This window comes from Vulpes lagopus, chromosome 5 (genome assembly GCF_018345385.1).
Source record: "Vulpes lagopus strain Blue_001 chromosome 5, ASM1834538v1, whole genome shotgun sequence".
Lineage (NCBI taxonomy): Eukaryota > Metazoa > Chordata > Mammalia > Carnivora > Canidae > Vulpes > Vulpes lagopus.
The window spans coordinates 84541822-84560432 of record NC_054828.1 but is presented as its reverse complement, the minus strand read 5'-3'; the positions used below and the strand labels follow the sequence as shown (position 1 = coordinate 84560432).

Sequence of the window (18611 nt, the reverse complement as noted above, 5' to 3'; positions counted from 1 at the left end):
GTCAGAAAAGGCTAAATAATAATGAAATTGAGAAAATTAAGTATTTATTGTCAGAAATGTAGAAAAAGACCATTAAGTTAAAACTCAAAACAAAAGGGAAAAAAGTAAACATAAGCAGAAACCTTAAAACAGGAAATACACTCTAGAGGATCAACAAAACCCGAATTGTTTAATCCCTCGAAAAAGCAATCAAGTAAAATTAAAAAATTGCTAATACGAGACATAAAAGAGCTATTATCAATAGAGATTCAGAAACTGAAAGGATAGGAGTATATTATGAAAATAACTCATGTCAACAAATTCTGACAAGTTAAAAAAAATTTACTGAAAAACACTTTCAAAGCTGACACCAAAGAAAAAGAAAATCTGCATAGTCATACCTATTAAAGAAACTGAATCTGTACTAAGAACTCCAGGCCACAATGGCTTCACTGGTAAATTCTGCCAAATATCTAAAAAAGGAAATCAACCTTACACAAACTCCAATATATTTCTGAGGTCAGCCCAATGCTCATACCAAAATCAGACAAAGATATTACAAGAAAAGAAAGTTGTATAAGTGAATATCCCCCATGAAACAGATGTAAAAATCCTACATAAAATATAAGGTAAACTGTAACTAGCAACAAAGGACAATATATAAATTAAGGATGACTAGGGTAATATCTACAACGTGTACTGTAATAAAGTCTGACTCCATTTTTGATGTTTCACTAATGACTTCTTTTTAAGCATTGCCTTTGGCCCTACATCTGGACAGGTAAGAAAGTCTTAATGTGAGTACCTTTTTTTGGCACCAACAGAAAGTTTAAACCTCCCACACACAAAATCCTTTTCCTAGTTTTACTTCCTAGCCACTTTAAGCCCAATCCATTTACTCTTACCCATAGGAAGCTTTGACCCAATAAGTAAGAAATTAAAATGAAAATTAACTTGTTGACATTTCTCAATTGGCTTGACAACAATATTTCCATATACAAGCAACAAATAACTAGAAAACACAAATTTTGAAATACAACAGTATCAAAACCACAAAATATTTAGGAATAAATTTAACAAAACATGTGCAAGACCTATACTTTGATAGTTACTTATTACTGAAAGTGTACTATAAGTGGAAAAAATGTTCATGTATATGAAAACTCAGTATTATTAAGATATCAATCATTCGCAAAATCATCTATAGATTCAACGTAATCCAAACAAAATCCCAAGAAGATTTAACAAAGAAAACAGGAAGCTTATTCTAAAATTTATACTGAAATTCAAAGGGCTTAAAATCGCAAAACAATGTTGAAAATAAAAACAAGGTTGGAGGACATAACCTGATTTCAAGACTTACTATCAAGCTATAATAATGAAGACATCATGGCTATAAAAAAAATAAGACATCATGGTATTTGTATGAAAATGGATAAACAGATTAAAGGAACAAATAAACCCACATGTTAGAGGCCAACTGAGTTTTGACAAACTTACCAATTAAATTCAGTAAGGAAATAATCAAAATCTCAAAAATGGTGCTTGACTATCTAAGAAAATGATTCTCAAATGCATAAATTACAGAATTAAAACAAAGTTAAAACTATATTTCTAGATGAAAATATAAGAGAAAATTTTCACATTAGGTTAGGCAACATTTTCTTAGGCAAGACATGAAAAGTACTAACCTTAAATGAAAAACTAACAATTTTTATAAAAAGTAACACTTTGTCTTCTTCAAAGGGTACCAGTAAGAAAACAAAAATCAAACCACAGACTGTGAGAAAGTATGTGCAAGACACAGATAATGTGTATCTGAAATACGTAAAAAACTTTTATAATAAGACAATACAATAAACAAAAGGGAACAGACGTTTCATAAAGACATTCAAATATCTAAGAAGCACAGAAAAGATGGTCAGCATCATGAGTCATCAGGGAAATACAAGTTAAAACCCAGTAACATACCATTTCACATCCACATTTAGAATGGCTAAAATTAAAAACAACTGGAAACATCAGTGTTGGCAAAGATGTGGAATAATTTGAAACTGTATAAACTTTGATGGGAAAAAAAAAAAAAACTTTGATGGGAATAAAAAGTGGTACATTTGATTCTACTGCTGGATAATCTTAACTGACCCAGTCTCTCCCATCTGAATACATAAAATCTAGACAGTCTACACAGAGCAGCTATCAGAGGACTGAAAAATAACGGGAGTAGGCAAATTGGTGAAGATGATCAACATTCGAAGCACTATTAAAATGGTGAGGAATTTATCATTGTTTCCTTTGTCATCCACTGGTTTGAACTCAAAATAGCTTGAAACATGGAGGCAGGCATTAGTACAGACAGAAAAACCTCCAAAGCCCTCTATTCAGGCCTGAAGAGGGAGAGTAGAAATAGTACAAAAATCTTTTTCCTGGGCTCTCATCTAGGAATCTCAAGCACTCAAGTAATCTCATGGTGACAATAGTTCAGCAGTTACAGGGACCATAGGAAGAGCTTCAAATTCTGAGGGAGGAAAACTTTCCTCTTCCGACAGAGGAGATTTGGTCCCCTCTGTACCAAGCCACCTGCAACTGACAAAAAGTAGTCATAGGAAGTACACAGAAAAGTAAATTAAGCTCCTGCTTTCTGTCCTCACTCAGGAAAGGGGAGCTCAAGGAAAAATTGTAGAGAGAAAAGCAATTCCTTAACATATGTTTGTAAACTCCTGGGCCTATCCCTGAGCCATTTGTGTGTGTGGATCTGAACCTAAATAGCATACTTACACTTTGAACACAGAAATATGAGATAGACTACTACCCAAGTCTCAGACTGTCTACTAGGTACACACACATGCAGGTCAGATCTGAATAGCAGTGCAAAAGCTTTGAAAACTGAACTCACATGGAACTATAATCCACAGAAGGCTGGTTAGAATTTGTGACCTGAATGTGAATGAGTTGATTACTTGCTAAAACAAAAATATCAAAAATTTCTACAGGATTTAAATGAGACTGTTACCTCATAATATTACGAAATACAACCCCAAATTACTCCACATATGAAGAACCAGAATAATCTAAACTCATATGGGAAAAGAAAATCAACAGACACCAATGCTGAGATGAAAGAAATGTTAGAATTATCTGACAAAAACCTTTAAGGAAGCTATTACAAAATCCTACAGTAAGAATGGATACCCTTGAAGCAAATAGAAAGACAAAGTCTTAGCAAAAAAGCCAGAAGATATAGAGGAGAAAAGGCAGAGATTTTAAAACTAAAAATGATGTAACTGAAATAAATACTCATTGGATAAGCTCAATAGCAGAATGGAAATGTCAGAGGAAAGACTTTGTGAACTCCAAGACAGATCAATAGAAATTATTTAATCTGAACAACAGAGGGGAAAAACAGATTGAAAAAAAATTAAGAGCTTCAGGGACTTATAATACCAAAAGGTCTAACATTTCTGTCATCAGAGATAGAGAAAGAGAAGAGAAAGAATGAGATACAGAAAAAATATTTGGAAGAAATAGGGACTAAAACTCCCTAAATATGATATAAAGATATAAACTCTTAGAAGGCTCAGCAAACTCCAAACACAATATACCAAAGAAATCCATGCCTAGAAACATCATAACCAACTGATTCACAGCAAAACAAAAGAAAAATTAAAGCAATATGAAAAAAATGACACACTTCTTCTAACTTACAGGGGAATAATGACTCCAAAACTATAGATTTCTTGTCAGAAACCATGGAATTTAGAAGGAAGCAGAATATTTTTAAAATACTGAAAGAAAAGGACCTACTGCATGAGCCATAAAAAAAAAATCAGTAAACTGGACTTCATTGAAATTAAAGACCTTTGTTCTCTGAAAGATCCACAGAGTTGATGAAAAAGATAAGTGACATACTACAAAAAGATATTTGCCACTAACATATCCAGCAAAGCACTTATATCTAAAACATTAAGAACTCTCAGAACTCAATAATAAGAAAATATTAAAAAATCATTTAACCAAAGAGGATGGTAAATAACCACATGAATGAAGAAAAGCCATTAGGGAAATACAAATGAAAACCATGGGAAGCCTGGATGGCTCAGCTGGTTGAGCATCTGTCTTGGGCTCAGGTCATGATCCCAGGGTCCCAGGACTCAGCCCCACATTGGGCTCCTTCTCCCTCTGCGACTCCCCTTGCTTGTGCTCTCTCACTGTCCTAAATGAAATCTTAAAAAAGGAAGGAAGGAAGGAAGGAAGGAAGGAAGGAAGGAAGGAAGGAAGGAAGGAAGGTCATGCTGAAATATTACTGTACACCTATAAAAATGCCTAAATATATGGACAATATCATATGCTTTCAAAGATGCAGAGTAACTGGAACATTATCATTGATGGTGAGAATGCAGATAAACAGTTCTCACAAGATTAAGTACACACATACAGCATATGACTCAGCAATCCCACTCCTCTGAGTATTTATTCTATAGAAACAAAAACTGGCACACAAATGTTTATAGCTCTAACTGTAATCACCAAAAGAATGAATGAATGGATAAACAATGGTAATCTGTACTACAGAATTGTAATATAAAAGAATAATAAAATATCATTCTTTTAATAAAGCAATAAAAAGTTAAAAATCTGCTTCATGGGGATCCCTGGGTGGCGCAGCGGTTTGGTGCCTGCCTTTGGCCCAGGGCGCGATCCTGGAGACCCGGGATCGAATCCCACGTCGGGCTCCCGGTACATGGAGCCTGCTTCTCCCTCTGCCTATGTCTCTGCCTCTCTCTCTGTGTGTGTGTGTGTGACTATCATAAATAAATAAAAATTTAAAAAAATTTTAAAAAAATCTGCTTCATGAAAAAGATGGATGAAGCTTAAATGTGCTTTACAAAGTAAAAGAAACTAAACCCAAAGGCTATTACACATTATTACATTTATATGACACTCAGGAAAGGCAAAACTAGAGGAAAAGAACAAACCAGGGATTACCAGGTGTCAAGGAAGGGGTTTGTCCATAAATAGATGACAGGCAGAAATTTTGGGATTGATGGAAATACTTTTTATGGAACTGTGATGGTGGGTTTATCATAAATGACAGAATTGTACATCACAAAAAGCAAGTTTTACACTATGTAAACTTCTAAAAATTAACCACTATGTAAGGGAAAAGGTGGAATGCAGGATAGGACAAATGAAACTGTATTATAAATGAATCACATACTCACACTGAAGGGTATAGAAGAAAAGAACATGATCTAAGTAATAAATGTCAGCAGTGTTTTGATTGGATACTGTAATGCTAAATTCAAAAGGAAAGTATACATAAACACAGTATGCAAGTTGGGAGGATTTGTTTTTCACCTGGATACAGGTTAGGAACTCTGAAACTAATTTATATACTAGGGTAAATATATTGTGGTTTATCACCACTGAAGAAAGAAGTTAAAAAAAATAAGGGTAAGAGGCTTGAATCAACCTTATGGTTCTAGATTAGTTGAAGGTATCAATATTGACTTGTGTGAGTATTTTTTAAACCACATCTAGCTATGTACAAACACATACACACACATTGATAGTAGGTATGTGCATGAATTAATATACATACATATTAATTCTTAGCTTGATTAACTGCTAGAAGCAGTGACACCCTAGTAACAATAAGCTAATCTGGTGTTTTATACCTTTGTTCCTACATACTATTCTCCATTGGTCAAAGTAGCATACTGAAGTCTCTTGCTATTATTGTATTGTTATCTATTTCTTCTTTCAGATATGTTTAGTAATGCTTAATACACTTAGGTGCTTAAGGGTGTGTATATATTTATAACTGTTGTATCATTTTGATGAACCATCCCCATTATTATTATATAATGGCCTTCCTTATCTCTTGTTACTGCTTTTGGTTTAATGTCTATTTTGTCTGATAAAAGTATAGCTACTCCTGCTCTCTTTTGGTCACCACCTGCATGGAGTATCTTTTTCCATTTCTTCACTTTGAACCTGTGTGTCTTTAAGATAATGAGTCTCTCTTGTAGGTAGCACATAGTTGGGTCAGGTTTTTTACTCATCCAGTAACTCTATCTTTTTTCATTGGAAAATTCAATCCATTTACATTTAGAGTAATTATTGATAGGTAAGAAGTTAATAATGCCATCTCATTGTTTTTTTCTGGCTATTTTTGTACTTTCCTTGTTCCTTTCTTCTTCTCTTGCTGCCTTCTTTTGTGAAGTATTGATTCTCCTAAGATTATGTTCTAATTCCCTTTTTTTTTTTTTTCTAATTCCCTTCTATCTTTCATGAGTCTACTATATGTTTTTGCCCTGTGGTTACCATAAGGCTTACATAAAACTTCTTATAGATATAACAATCTATTTTATATAATAACAACCTTGATCACATACAAAAACATTACCATTTTACTCTCTACATTTTTATGTTTTTAAATGCCCCAATTCAACAATGACTAGATCATCTAGATAGGAAAATCAACAAGGAAATAAATGTTGGACTTGAATTATAATTTAGACCAAATGGACTTAACAGACCTTTATAGAATATTCCTTCCAACAGCTCCTGAACACACATTCTTATCAAGCATACACAGAACATTTTCCAGGATAGGTCATATGCTAGGCCACAAAACAAGTCTTAGCAAATTTAGGAAGACTGAAATCATACTAAGTACCTTTTCCTACCAAAATAATATGGAACTAGAAATCAGTATCAGGAGGAAAGCAAGAAATTTTACAAATATGTGGAAACTCAACAATAAAATCCTGAACAACCAGTATGTCACAAAAAAAAAAAAAAAAAAAAAAAAAAATCAGAAGAGAAACCCAAAAAATCTTGAAACAAATGAAAATGGAAACACAACACACAAAACTCAAAGGGATGAAGAAACGCAGTTCAAAAGGGAGGTTTATGGGGATGAATGCCTATATTAAGAAAAAAGAAAGGTCTTGGGGCCTCTGGGTGACTCAGTCAGTTAAATGTCTGACTCTTGATTTCAGCTCAGGTCATGATCTCAGGGTTGTGAGATCAAGCTCTATGTCAGGCTTAAAATTCTCTCTCCCCCTCTCCCTCTGCCCCTCCCTCCTGCTCATGCATGCTAGAAAGAAAGAAAGGGAAAGGAAGGGAAGGAAGGGAGGAAGGGAGGAAGAAGAAAAGAGGAGAGGAGAGGAGAGGAGAGGAGAGGAGAAGAGAAGAAGAGAAGAGAAGAGAAGAGAAGAGAAGAGAAGAGAAGAGAAGAGAAGAGAAGAGAAAGAAGAGAAGAGAAGAGCAGCCCAGTTGGCTCAGCGGTTTAGTGCCACCTTCAGCCCAGAGCCTGTTCCTGGAGACCCGGCATCAAGTCCCATGTCAGGCTCCCTGCATGGAGCCTGCTTCTCCCTCTGCCTGTGTCTCTGCCTCTCTCTCACTCTGTGTCTCTCATGAATGAATAAATGAATGAATGAATAAATAAATCTTAAAAAAAAAAAGAAAGAAAAAAGAAGAAAAAGAAAAGAAAAAAGAAAGATCTCAAATAAATATAACTCATGGGAAAAACTAGCCCATACTTTGCAGAAGGAAGGTAGTAACAAAGACAGGAGAAGAAATCTATGAAATAGAGTTTAGAAAAACAACAGAAAATATCAATGAAACTAAGAGCTGGGTTTGTTTTAAGATTTTATTTACTTATTTGAGAGAGAGAAAGGGTGAGAGAAATCATACAGGGAGAGGAAGAGGGAGAAGCAAACTCATTGCTGAGCAGGGAGCCTGATGTGGGGCTTGATCCAAGAATCCTGAGATCATGACCTGAGCCAAAAGCAGTCACTTCACTGACTGAGCCACCTAGGCACCCCTAAGAGCTGTGTTTTTAAAAGATAAGCAAAATTGAGAAGTCTTTAGCCACACTAAAAAAGAAAAAAAAAAAAAGACAAAAATGAATAAAATAAAAAATGAAAGTAGAAAACATTACAGCTGATACCATAGAAACACACAGGATCATGAGGCTATTATGAACAATTATATGCCAACAAACTGGAGAACCTAGGGAAAAAAATATAAATTCCTAGAATATACAACTTACCAAGACTGAATCATGAAGAAACAGAAAATATGAACAGACCAATAATAAGAGGAGACTGAATTAGTAATCAAAAACCTCCAAACAAAAAAAAGTCCAGGACCAGAAGGTTTTACTGGTGAATTCTACCAAACATTTTTTTTTTTTTTAAGATTTTATTTATTTATTCATGAGACACAGTGAGAGAGAGAGAGTGAGAGAGGCAGAGACACAGGCAGAGGGAGAAGCAGGCTCCATGCAGGGAGCCTGATGTGAGACTCGAACCTGGAACTCCAGGATCATGCCCTGAGCCAAAGGCATATGCTCAACTGCTGAGCCACCCAGGCGTCCCTCTATCAAACATTTAAAGAAGAAATAACACAAATTCTGAAACTCAACCAAAAATTGAAGAGGAAGGAACACTTTCAAATTCATTTTACAAGATAAGCATTACCCTGATCCAAAACCAGATAAAGACTTTGATAGAAAACTACAGACCACCTTCCCTGAATACAGACACAACAATTCTCAAGAAAATATTAGCAAATCAAATTCAATAGCACATTTAAAGAATCCTACACTATGACCAATCAGTATTTATCCCTGGGAGACAAGGACAGTTCGACATATGGAAATCAAAAAATATTATATGCCACATTAACAGAATGAAAGATAAAAATCAACAAAAAGCATTTGACAAAACACAACATCCATTCATGATAAAAAACTATCAACAAATTGGGTAGAGAAGAAACATAACTCAATAAAATAAATGTCATGTATAACAAATCCTCAGCTTATATCATCCTCAGGGGTGACTGGTTAAAAGCTTTCCCTTTAATATCAAGAATAAGATAAAAGTGCCCACTCTTACTATTCTTACTTAACATAGTACTAGAAGTCTCAGCCAGAGCAATCAGGAAAGAAAAAGAAAATTGTAAAAGGCATCCAAATCAGAGAAGTAACACTGTTTAAAAGTGATATAATCTTATAGATGGAAAATCTTAAATACTCCACCAATGATTAGTGTTTCTATCAACAATATATCTGAAAAAAAAGGGGAGAATATAAATTTACACTAGTATCAAAAATAAATACCTAGGTATAAATTTAATGATGACTATGTTCATGCACCAGAGGAATTAATACTGTTAAAATGTCCACTGCCCAAAGCCATCTACAGAGTCAGTGCAATCCCTATCAACACTCACTGGCATTTTTCACACAAAGAGGAAAAAAATCCTAAAATTTGTATGGAGCCATAAAAGACCTCAAAGAGCCAAAGCAATTCTACGAAAGAACAAAACTGGAAGCATCACACTTCCTGATTTTAAACTACACTACAAAGTTGTAGTAATCAAAAACAGTATGATAGTAGCATTAAATCAGAAACACAGACAAATGAACAGAACAGAGAGCAGGGAAATAAATACCTGCACATATAGTCAAACTAATAATTGACAAAGGATCCAAGAATACTCAACGAGGGAAAAGATAGTCTCTTCAATAAATGGTCCCGGAAAAACTGAATAACCATGTGTAGAAAAATGAAACTGGACTCCTATCTTATACCACTCACAGAAATTAACTTGAAAGAGATTAAAGAGTTAAGCATAAAACCTGAAAATTCATAGAGAAAAATATATGGGAAAAACTCTTTGACACTGATCTTGGCAATGACTTTTTTTTTTTTTTCAAGATTCTATTGATTTATTTGACAGAGTGGGGGTAGTCTGAGCACAAGCTAGGGGAGAGGGAGAAGCAGGCTCTCTGCTGAGCAAGGAGCCTGCTGAGGGGGTCGATCCCAGGACCCATGACCGAGTCGAAGGCAGACGCTTAACCAACTGAGCTACTCAGGAGCACTGGTAATGACTTTTAATGTGACACCGAATGCACAAACAACAAAAGGAAAACTCAGTATGAGGGACAACGTCAACCAAAAATCTTCTGTATATCAAAATAGACAACAAAGTAAAAAGGGAAACTACAGAATGGGAGAAAATATTTTCAAACCATTTATCTGATAAGGGATTAAAATCCAAAATATATAAAGAACGCATACAACTCAATAACAAAGAAACAAACAAGTTAACACCCCCAAAATGAATAATCCAATTAAACAACGGGCATGCAAACCTCTAGCTCTATGAAAACCATGAGCTATCACCTGACACTTGTTAGAATGGTCATTATCAAAAGACAAGAGATAAATGTTAGTGAGTATACAGAGGTAAGGTAACCCTTGTGCACTACTGGCTGGTGGGAATGTAAACTGATATAGCCACTATGGAAAACAGTAAGATTCTTCAAAAACTTAAAGGGTTGGGGGGGGGGGGGGGACGGGACTGGTGACAGGCACTGTGGAGGGCACTTGTGGGATGAGCACTGGGTGTTATACTTTATGTTGGCAAATGGAATTTAAATTTTTTAAAATGTAAAAAAAAAAAAAAACAACTTAAAAATAGAACTACCATATGAGCCAGAAATCTCATTTGTGGGTATATATTCAAAGGAAATGAAAACAGGACATTGAAGAGAGATTTACACTCCCATGTCATTATTCACAACAGCCAAGATATGGAAACAACTTAAGTGTCCATCTATTATATTATTCAGCCATTACAAAGAAGGAAATCCTGTCATTTGCAACAACACAGATGTATCTTAAGGGCACTATGCTAAGTGAAAAAAGAGAGAGAAAGACAAAAACTGTATGATATATATGTGGAATCTAAAACAGCCAAACTCATGGAAACAGGATAGACGGGTAGTTATCAGGAATTGGAGGGTGAGAGAAATGGGGAGATTGTGGTCAAAGGGTGCAAACTCCCAACTAGAAGATGAACATGTTCTGGGGATCTAAGTACAACATTGTAATGATAGCTAACAATAATATACACCATACACTTGAGAGTTGTTTAAAAAGATCTTAAACTACAAAAAGTTTTCACCACAAAAAGTAAAGGTAATTATGTGACAGGGCAGAGGTATTAGCTAATGTTATGGTAGTAATGACTTTGCAATATATAAGTGTATCAAATCAACATGCTGCAAAACAACTTACACAATGTTTTATGTCAATTATATCTCAAAAAAGCTAGAAAAAAATCCTTTTTTTCAAGAAAGGAAAGATAAAGGAAGGAAGGGAGGGAGGCAAACAGGAAACAAGGGTTCTTGGGAGAAATGGTTGATTGGGAGTGGGGCCTGGGGCAGGGTACAGAAGCCAACATGGAAAGTGCTTTCAATAGCTAAAACTCGAATCATTTGAGTAGTATTAGATTATAATCCAAAGAATGAAATAAATTTTCCTGAATCCATACTGATGTACATGAATAACTAAAGGAATAATTAAATGGGGGAGGAGTAATAAATAGCTCTTGCTTACGGAAAAATTCCACTTTATAATAGACATGAAAGAAATATAAAAACTCCATTAGAATACCAGAGTAATAATTGCTACAGGCAAGATCCAGTGATGAATGATAAAATTAATGATGAAAGTTTAAGCAGAAACAGGATGTTTACTTAGTCTACCAGTTTCTCTCTCAAATATCTAGTATTTACATAGGAAAAACAATAACTGTACAGTGCAATATCTTAGTAGACACCACTGCAGTCAAGTAACCAAGGTTAACATCACCAGTAATGCATATCAACTTAATGTGCTCCCTAATGAAATGCACTGAAAATGCATAACCTCAATATACTCCTGAGACATCAGGCAAAACTAAATAAAAACTTTCTCCAAAGTAACTTTTCAAAGTGTCAAGGTCATAAAAAACAAGGATGGCCACAGATCGAAGGAAATAAAGTAGACATGACGATTAAAACGCAAGGTGGTATCTTGGGTTGGATCTGAAGTAAAAAAGGTTCATTTCTGGAAAGAATCAGGTGAAATCCAAATCAGTCTATATTTTAGTTATAATTTTATATGAAGGATAATTTCTTAGTTTTTGGTAAAGGTTTTACATTTAAGATGTTAATTAACATAGAGGAAGCTTTGGTAAAGGACATATTGGCAATCTCTAAGATATTTTTCCCAATGATCTCTGATTCCGGGTATTCACACCCCTGTATTATCCCCTAACCCTTAAGTGTGGGCTGGAAATAGTGATTCATTTCCATCGAAGACAAAGGTGCAGAAGTAGTGAGGTTCACTTAGAAAGTGACGTTACAAAGACTATGACATTTCTCTTGGGCATCCTTCCTTCTTCTCTCATGCTCACTTAGAGGGGCATTTGGTTGCATATTTAAGCTGCCTTATGGAAGGAAGGGAATGATGTCTCTGGCCAATAGCCATGTGAACAAGCTTGGAAGCACATCCTTTCAATCAAGCCTTGAGATGGGACTACAGCTACAGGCAATAACCTTGTTTGCAACCTTGAAAGAGATCCTGAGCTGAAATGAAAGCACCTGGCTAAGCCTCACCTAGATTTCTGACTCACAAAACCCATATTAACATTGGGATAATATTTATTAAGCTACTACATTTCAGAGTAATATGTTACACAGCAATAAATAGTTAATACAAGAAGTCTTCCTACTATTTTTGTAGCACCTCTGTAAATATAATTTCAAAACAAAAGTTTAAAAATACTTAATACATATTTACATATTTTATTCACATATATACATAAACACATGTATACAGATTAGTGTATATATGTATATTGTATAGTTTGAACTACTACATTTTTTTAAAGATTTTATTTATTAAAAAAAAAGATTTTATTAATTTGAGAGACAATGAGAGAAAGCATCAGTGGGGGAGGATCAAAGGGAGAAGCAGACTCCCCACTAAGGGGGGAACCCAATGTGGAGCTCAATCCTAGGACTCCAGGATCATGACCTGAGCCAAAGGCAGATGCTTAACCGACTGTGCCACCCAGGCACCATCTGAATTACTATGGACTCTGGAGTTGGACAAACCTAGATTCAAATGCCACCTCTAACATTTAATAATAGGCATGCAATGTTGGGCAAAACATCTAATTTTAAAATATTAGGATTAGGATTTTAAAATAGTGATTATATTAAGTATAAAATGATATCTGCATCTACTATAACAGATGGCATTTAGTACATTCTAGACAAACGGCATTATTATTAGTTCATATTTATAGTCATCTATTATTTTCTTCTAATTCAGGGAATTCAACTCTAATTCAGTATTATAATGGTGAAAGTAGAGACTGACCCTGTTTTTTAGGCCCATATTCTAAATCACTAACTTTAAGAACTATAAGGGCCTTTCAGCTTTTTAAGCCTTTTCCTTCCATCATCATCTGCATACAGGCACCAAAGATATTAAATGACCTGTCCAAGAGGAGAGCTGACAGAGGAGCTGAAAGCAGGGTTCAAGATTCAGGGAGACATTACCATGTGGTGAACAAGTTCTTGCTTTATTTTTTTTTTTTTTTAATTTTTCTTTATTTATGATAGTCACACAGAGAGAGAGGGAGAGAGGCGGAGACACAGGCAGAGGGAGAAGCAGGCTCCATGCACCGGGAACCCGACGTGGGATTCGATCCTGGGTCTCCAGGATCGCGCCCTGGGCCAAAGGCAGGCGCCAAACCGCTGCGCCACCCAGGGATCCCAAGTTCTTGCTTTAAACAGACTGAACTAGACTGCCCATTCTGTTGCTTACAAACAGTATTATGTGTGGGACACCTGACTGGCTCAGGTGGTTGAGCATATGACTCTTGTTTTAGCTTAGGTTGTGATCTCAGGGTTTTGAGACTGAGCCCCCATCAGGCTCCATGCTCAGCAGGGAATCTGCTTAAGATTCTCTCTCTCCCCCTCTCCCTCTGCCCCTCCCTACCTTTAATAAGATAAATAAATAAATCTTAAAAAAACAAAACAAAACAAACACAGCACAGCATCATATGAGGCAATACTGTCTGCTGGCAAAAGAAGCAGTATCAGTGTCTCAGTTTCCCAGAGGTAGACAGGAATACCACGACCTACCTCATAGGGTTATCATGAGCATTAAATGAGATAACATGTATAAGTCCCTCATTGCCATGACTACCACATGTGGATACTGAATAAACATTTTTCCCTTCCCTCTTTCCAAGCCCAGGGCTCTTCACTATGATATGATGCCTTCTCAAGTAGAAGGTGGAACATGAAACAGAGAGGGTAATTCTGTTTATCTGTATTTTAAAGGATTCAAAATGTAAAGCTGAATTTATGACAGTCTTAAAATTAGGTTGAATAATTTAGCTCTAATGTATTTAGTTCCGACCTAGGTTTCCTTTCCTAGAACACACTGCAAAGTGGGGCATCACATCAGACAGCGCATTATATTGATAGCATTACCAATGATATTAGCCTTGATAACTTGGCTAAAGTGATATCTGCCAAGATGCTCTGTTGGAAAGTTACCTTTCTTTCATTGTAAATACTAAATATTTGAATCATGAAATGGAAACTGAGAGAGACGGGAGAGAGGAAGCATGCACAAATAAGCAAGAGAGTGAGCATATATGCACACATCCCAAAGCCTGGTCTTCAGCATATTTCCAATACAATAAATAATCAGTAAATTGTACCATGGGATGATCAAAGACTCTTCCCAAAGTAATTTGATGTTCTGAAATAATTAATGCCAAGTCTTGTCAAAAGCCTTTTAAAATGATAAATAAGGGGATCCCTGGGTGGCTCAGTGGTTTTGCGCCTGCCTTTGGCCCAGGGCGCGATCCTGGAGTCCCGGGATCGAGTCCCACGTTGGGCTCCTGGCATGGAGTCTGCTTCTCCCTCTGCCTGTGTCTCTGCCTCTCTCTCTCTCTCTATCATAAATAAATAAATCTTTAAAAAATAAATAAAATGAAATATTAAAAAAAAGATATATTACTTTCAGATGTTCTCTCTTATTTAGGAATTTATGCCTTAAAAGACTTCTAGAAGACTAGTCAGATACAACCTCCCCTAAGAAAAATCATACTACCTTTCCCAAGAACTTACATTTGCTTAAGTATTTAAAACCCTTTATCACAAATTCCATCAGCTTGCTTGTCATCACAATGAGACTCACCGATCTGCAGATACCGGAGTCCCTTCTGGACTGGAATATCCTTCCAAATCTGAAATGTTCACTTGTGTTTGCCTTGAGGTTACTATCTGGCTATTCTGAAAAAGTATGCTTTTCAAGTCCTGAGAAATATCATTACTATCTGGAAGAGGAGACTGTACAACTTGGAAGTCCGGTGAAGATTTAGGTCCTACAAAACCTAAAGATTCTTGATTCTGTGCTATAGGTTTACTGGCCAATAATTTGGAGGTTGGTTCCAATGATCTTGAAGATATAGTTTGTAGGTCAGAGTTAAACTCACTATTCATCCTTGTTTTAGAAGCCGGATCCAATGTGTGAAATCTTTTATCTAAGGTTCCACTATCCAACTTGGAAGGAGTCTTGGGATAAAGAGTTATACGAAAACAAGAAAGTGCTTTTCTATTTGAGGGTGGAGTAGATGCAGATGTAGAGGTTACTAATGTACACTGACTTGGGGCTGATTGGGAGATCACATTATCGAACTTGGCTTCAACATTTATCATATTAGAAATGTATGATTTAAATTTATGTTGATTATTCTTTTCTACTACATAATCCTGAACTTCAGGAATAGGGGAATGGTATTTTCCCATGTGATCTACATCTGGGGCTTTGCTCTGTTCAAAGAGCTGACGTTGTTCAAGAAAAATGGAAGAAGGAAGGTCTGAAGCTATATAATCCTGACCTTGAAAGGGAGAGTGGTTTTCTCTCATCTGATGATCTAAATGTGGGGCTTTGCTTTGTTCAAAGAGTTCTTGTTTTTCAAGAAAAATGCGACAAGGAAGGTTTGGAGCTACGTAATCCTGATGTTGAGGAGGGGGAGAATGGTGTTTTCTCACATGGTGATCTGCATGTGGGGCTTTGCTTTGTTCAAAAAGCTGTCGTTGTTCAAGAATAATGTGCGAAGAAAGATCTGGAGTTATAGTTACATTCTTCTCTTTTATTCCTAGTGTGGAACTTGGTCTGCTCATGCTAATGAAGGTATGGTTATCAGAAAAATGAACTTCCTTGACATTGCTACACTTTGTACTGGTACTGGGCTCAGAGTCACTGCTTTTAAAATCTGATCTTTCTAAGAATTTTTCTTCTTGCTGAGAATGTTCAACAGATAACTTTTGGCTTTGCCTGCTACTTTCTGCTAAAATAGTCACAGCTTTATCTGGTGAATGACTAACAATTTTAAATGACGAAGGGGAAGAGGTTCTCTGTTCTAGATCTCTGGGAGGATTTTGCTCTTCAGTGAAATGAGAATTAAATACCCCCACAGATGCTCCAGTACACTGGCTACCTTCAGTAACACCAACCTTAAGAACAGAGGAATCTGAAAAGCATTTAGAATGTCGGTGAGATGAAAAAGTGATGGAAGTAGTAAACTTTTTCATGGGTTCAGGGGGCAGCATTTGTGAAGAATGACAATCCATTTCTTCAAGTGGCAGAGAAGCAGGTTCTACTAATTCTGACAGCCAAGGGTCTATCTTTTCATGGAATGGCATTCGAAGACCCTGGCTAATTCTGAAGTCATCAGCTGCAAAGTTTTGAAATGGGGAATGACTTCGTAACTGCAAGGAATTCCAAACTTTGAAATGGGGGTTACACTGGTCTAGTGATTTGGAAAGGTCGATGTGTCTGGTTCTCCATGATGATGGACTCCGTTGTCCTCTGATCATGTCTGAGGGGTCAGCAGATCTGAAAGCACAAGGGTGACTATCCAATTGTGGTTGTTCGGCAGTTAGAGTCCTGAAACATCCTTTTTCATGGCTCTCAATAATAATGTGACTACATACAGCTTCTGGCTTGCATCCTATTCCCCGTGGACTCTGTAAACCCTAGAAGATATAAACAAATTCTTACTTGAAGTAGTCCAAATAGTTATATAAAAACCAGTTATATAATCCAGGCTAAGATTTAACCACAAAGGTCCTGTTCATTTTTTACAATAAAACAGGTAAGAACACAACAACAAAAAAAGACAGTTAAAAAAAAAAAAAAGACAGTTAACTATAGGATAAAATGGCTCATGATAACTAAGACCATATAGTTAATTTCTTCTAAAACTGTTTCACTAAAGTAACAAAAATAAAGACCACTATTGCCCTTAGTATTCTTACCTTTTTTCTTTTAGTAACAGAGGTCCCTTACCCTAACCTTTGCTGCTCACATGGCCACAAAGCTGGAGAGCTTTCCAGATTCCTTTGTACCTAAGTATAAGTATGACTAGGTTTGGGCCAATGAGATATAAGCAAAAGCAGTAAGTGTAACTTCTGCTTCCTGTCCTTAGAAAATCAAATTCTTGACCTCCATGTTCCCCTATTACCACCATCATTACCATCGCCTTACTTTTGCCAGCTGAAAATGGTAATATCTAGAACAATCTCAGAAGCCATGTGTAAAAATGGCTTAGCTGCCAAGCCTGCTTGGGTCTTTGGATAACTTCAAGGAACAGAGCTCCTTTTCCTATCCTAGACTATCATATAAAAGAAAAATAAGGGGATCCCTGGGTGGCTCAGAGGTTTAGCGTCTGCCTTCGGCCAAGGGCATGATCCTGGAGTCCCGGGATCGAGTCCCGCGTCGGGCTCCCTGCATGGAGCCTGCTTCTCCCTCTGCCTGTGTCTCTGCCTCTCTCTCTCTCTCTCTCATTAATAAACAAATAAAATCTTAAAAAAAAAAAAGAAAAAGAAAAAGAAAATTCTACCTTATTTGAGCCATTGTATTTTGAGGTCTCTTTGTTATAGAAGCTTGGCCTATCACCTAATGTTTTACCAGTAAGAATAAGGAAAGGAATATTCCTAAGAATAGGAAAAAGAATGAGTACTTCTTCCTGGAGTGTTGGATCAGAACCTAAAGCTACCATAAATATAAAATCTCTTTGAGATTTCTGTGTTTTACCTATAAAGTTAATACTTGGCATCCTATTTGATAACAGCCACATTTGATTTCAAATAAAAAAAAACTAAAATTATGCTGTCACTTTTGACATAATGGAGTAGTAGTTGTACTTCCTCCTATTCATCTTGTAAGTATTATTAAAAGTCCTAGATATTATATATAAAACAAATTTAAGAATCATCTGAAAGATGCAGAGAAGGCAGGCTGGCTATGGATTTTGGGACCTGAGGAATGACATGGTAGTGAAATCCTGGGTTTTCTTTTTATCTCATATATTCCAGATTTAGGAGCTAAAGAAGCCAGTAATACAGGAAAAAAGGGCATAGGCAAAGGCTCTAACAAAAACTCACACTCATTAGCTAAAAAAAAATAGTAAAAGTGAAGTCTAGCAAGACAGAAAACTTTTAGACCAAAACTGCTCTATTACAGCCAAACAACACAGAAAAAAAACCCAGCTTTTTTCATATCAGCAAAGGCCAAATGTGGAGCCTAAACCTCTACGCTTGCTAAATGATTACAAGACACCCCAACATCCAAGCCAAGGTATCAGAGATAGCCAACAGGACCCCAGGACCTATTTTTACCCTAGATGGATGGTAATGAGCTATATCCCTTTCTGTGGTATCAGCGGAGACCACACAGAGACTGGGCTTT

At 36.2% G+C, this 18611-nt stretch overlaps 1 protein-coding gene across 4 annotated transcripts in view; it reads right to left on the bottom strand.

Annotated features, from left to right (window-relative positions):
* ALMS1 (ALMS1 centrosome and basal body associated protein) overlaps positions 1 to 18611 on the bottom strand; it is a 223728-nt gene that overhangs the window by 95327 nt on the left and 109790 nt on the right. For all 4 annotated transcript variants that reach the window (XM_041754600.1, XM_041754601.1, XM_041754602.1 and 1 more), the window contains exon 11: positions 15054 to 16897. In XM_041754600.1, the coding sequence (XP_041610534.1) occupies positions 15054 to 16897 (1844 nt within the window). The remainder of the gene's footprint in view (positions 1 to 15053; positions 16898 to 18611) is intronic.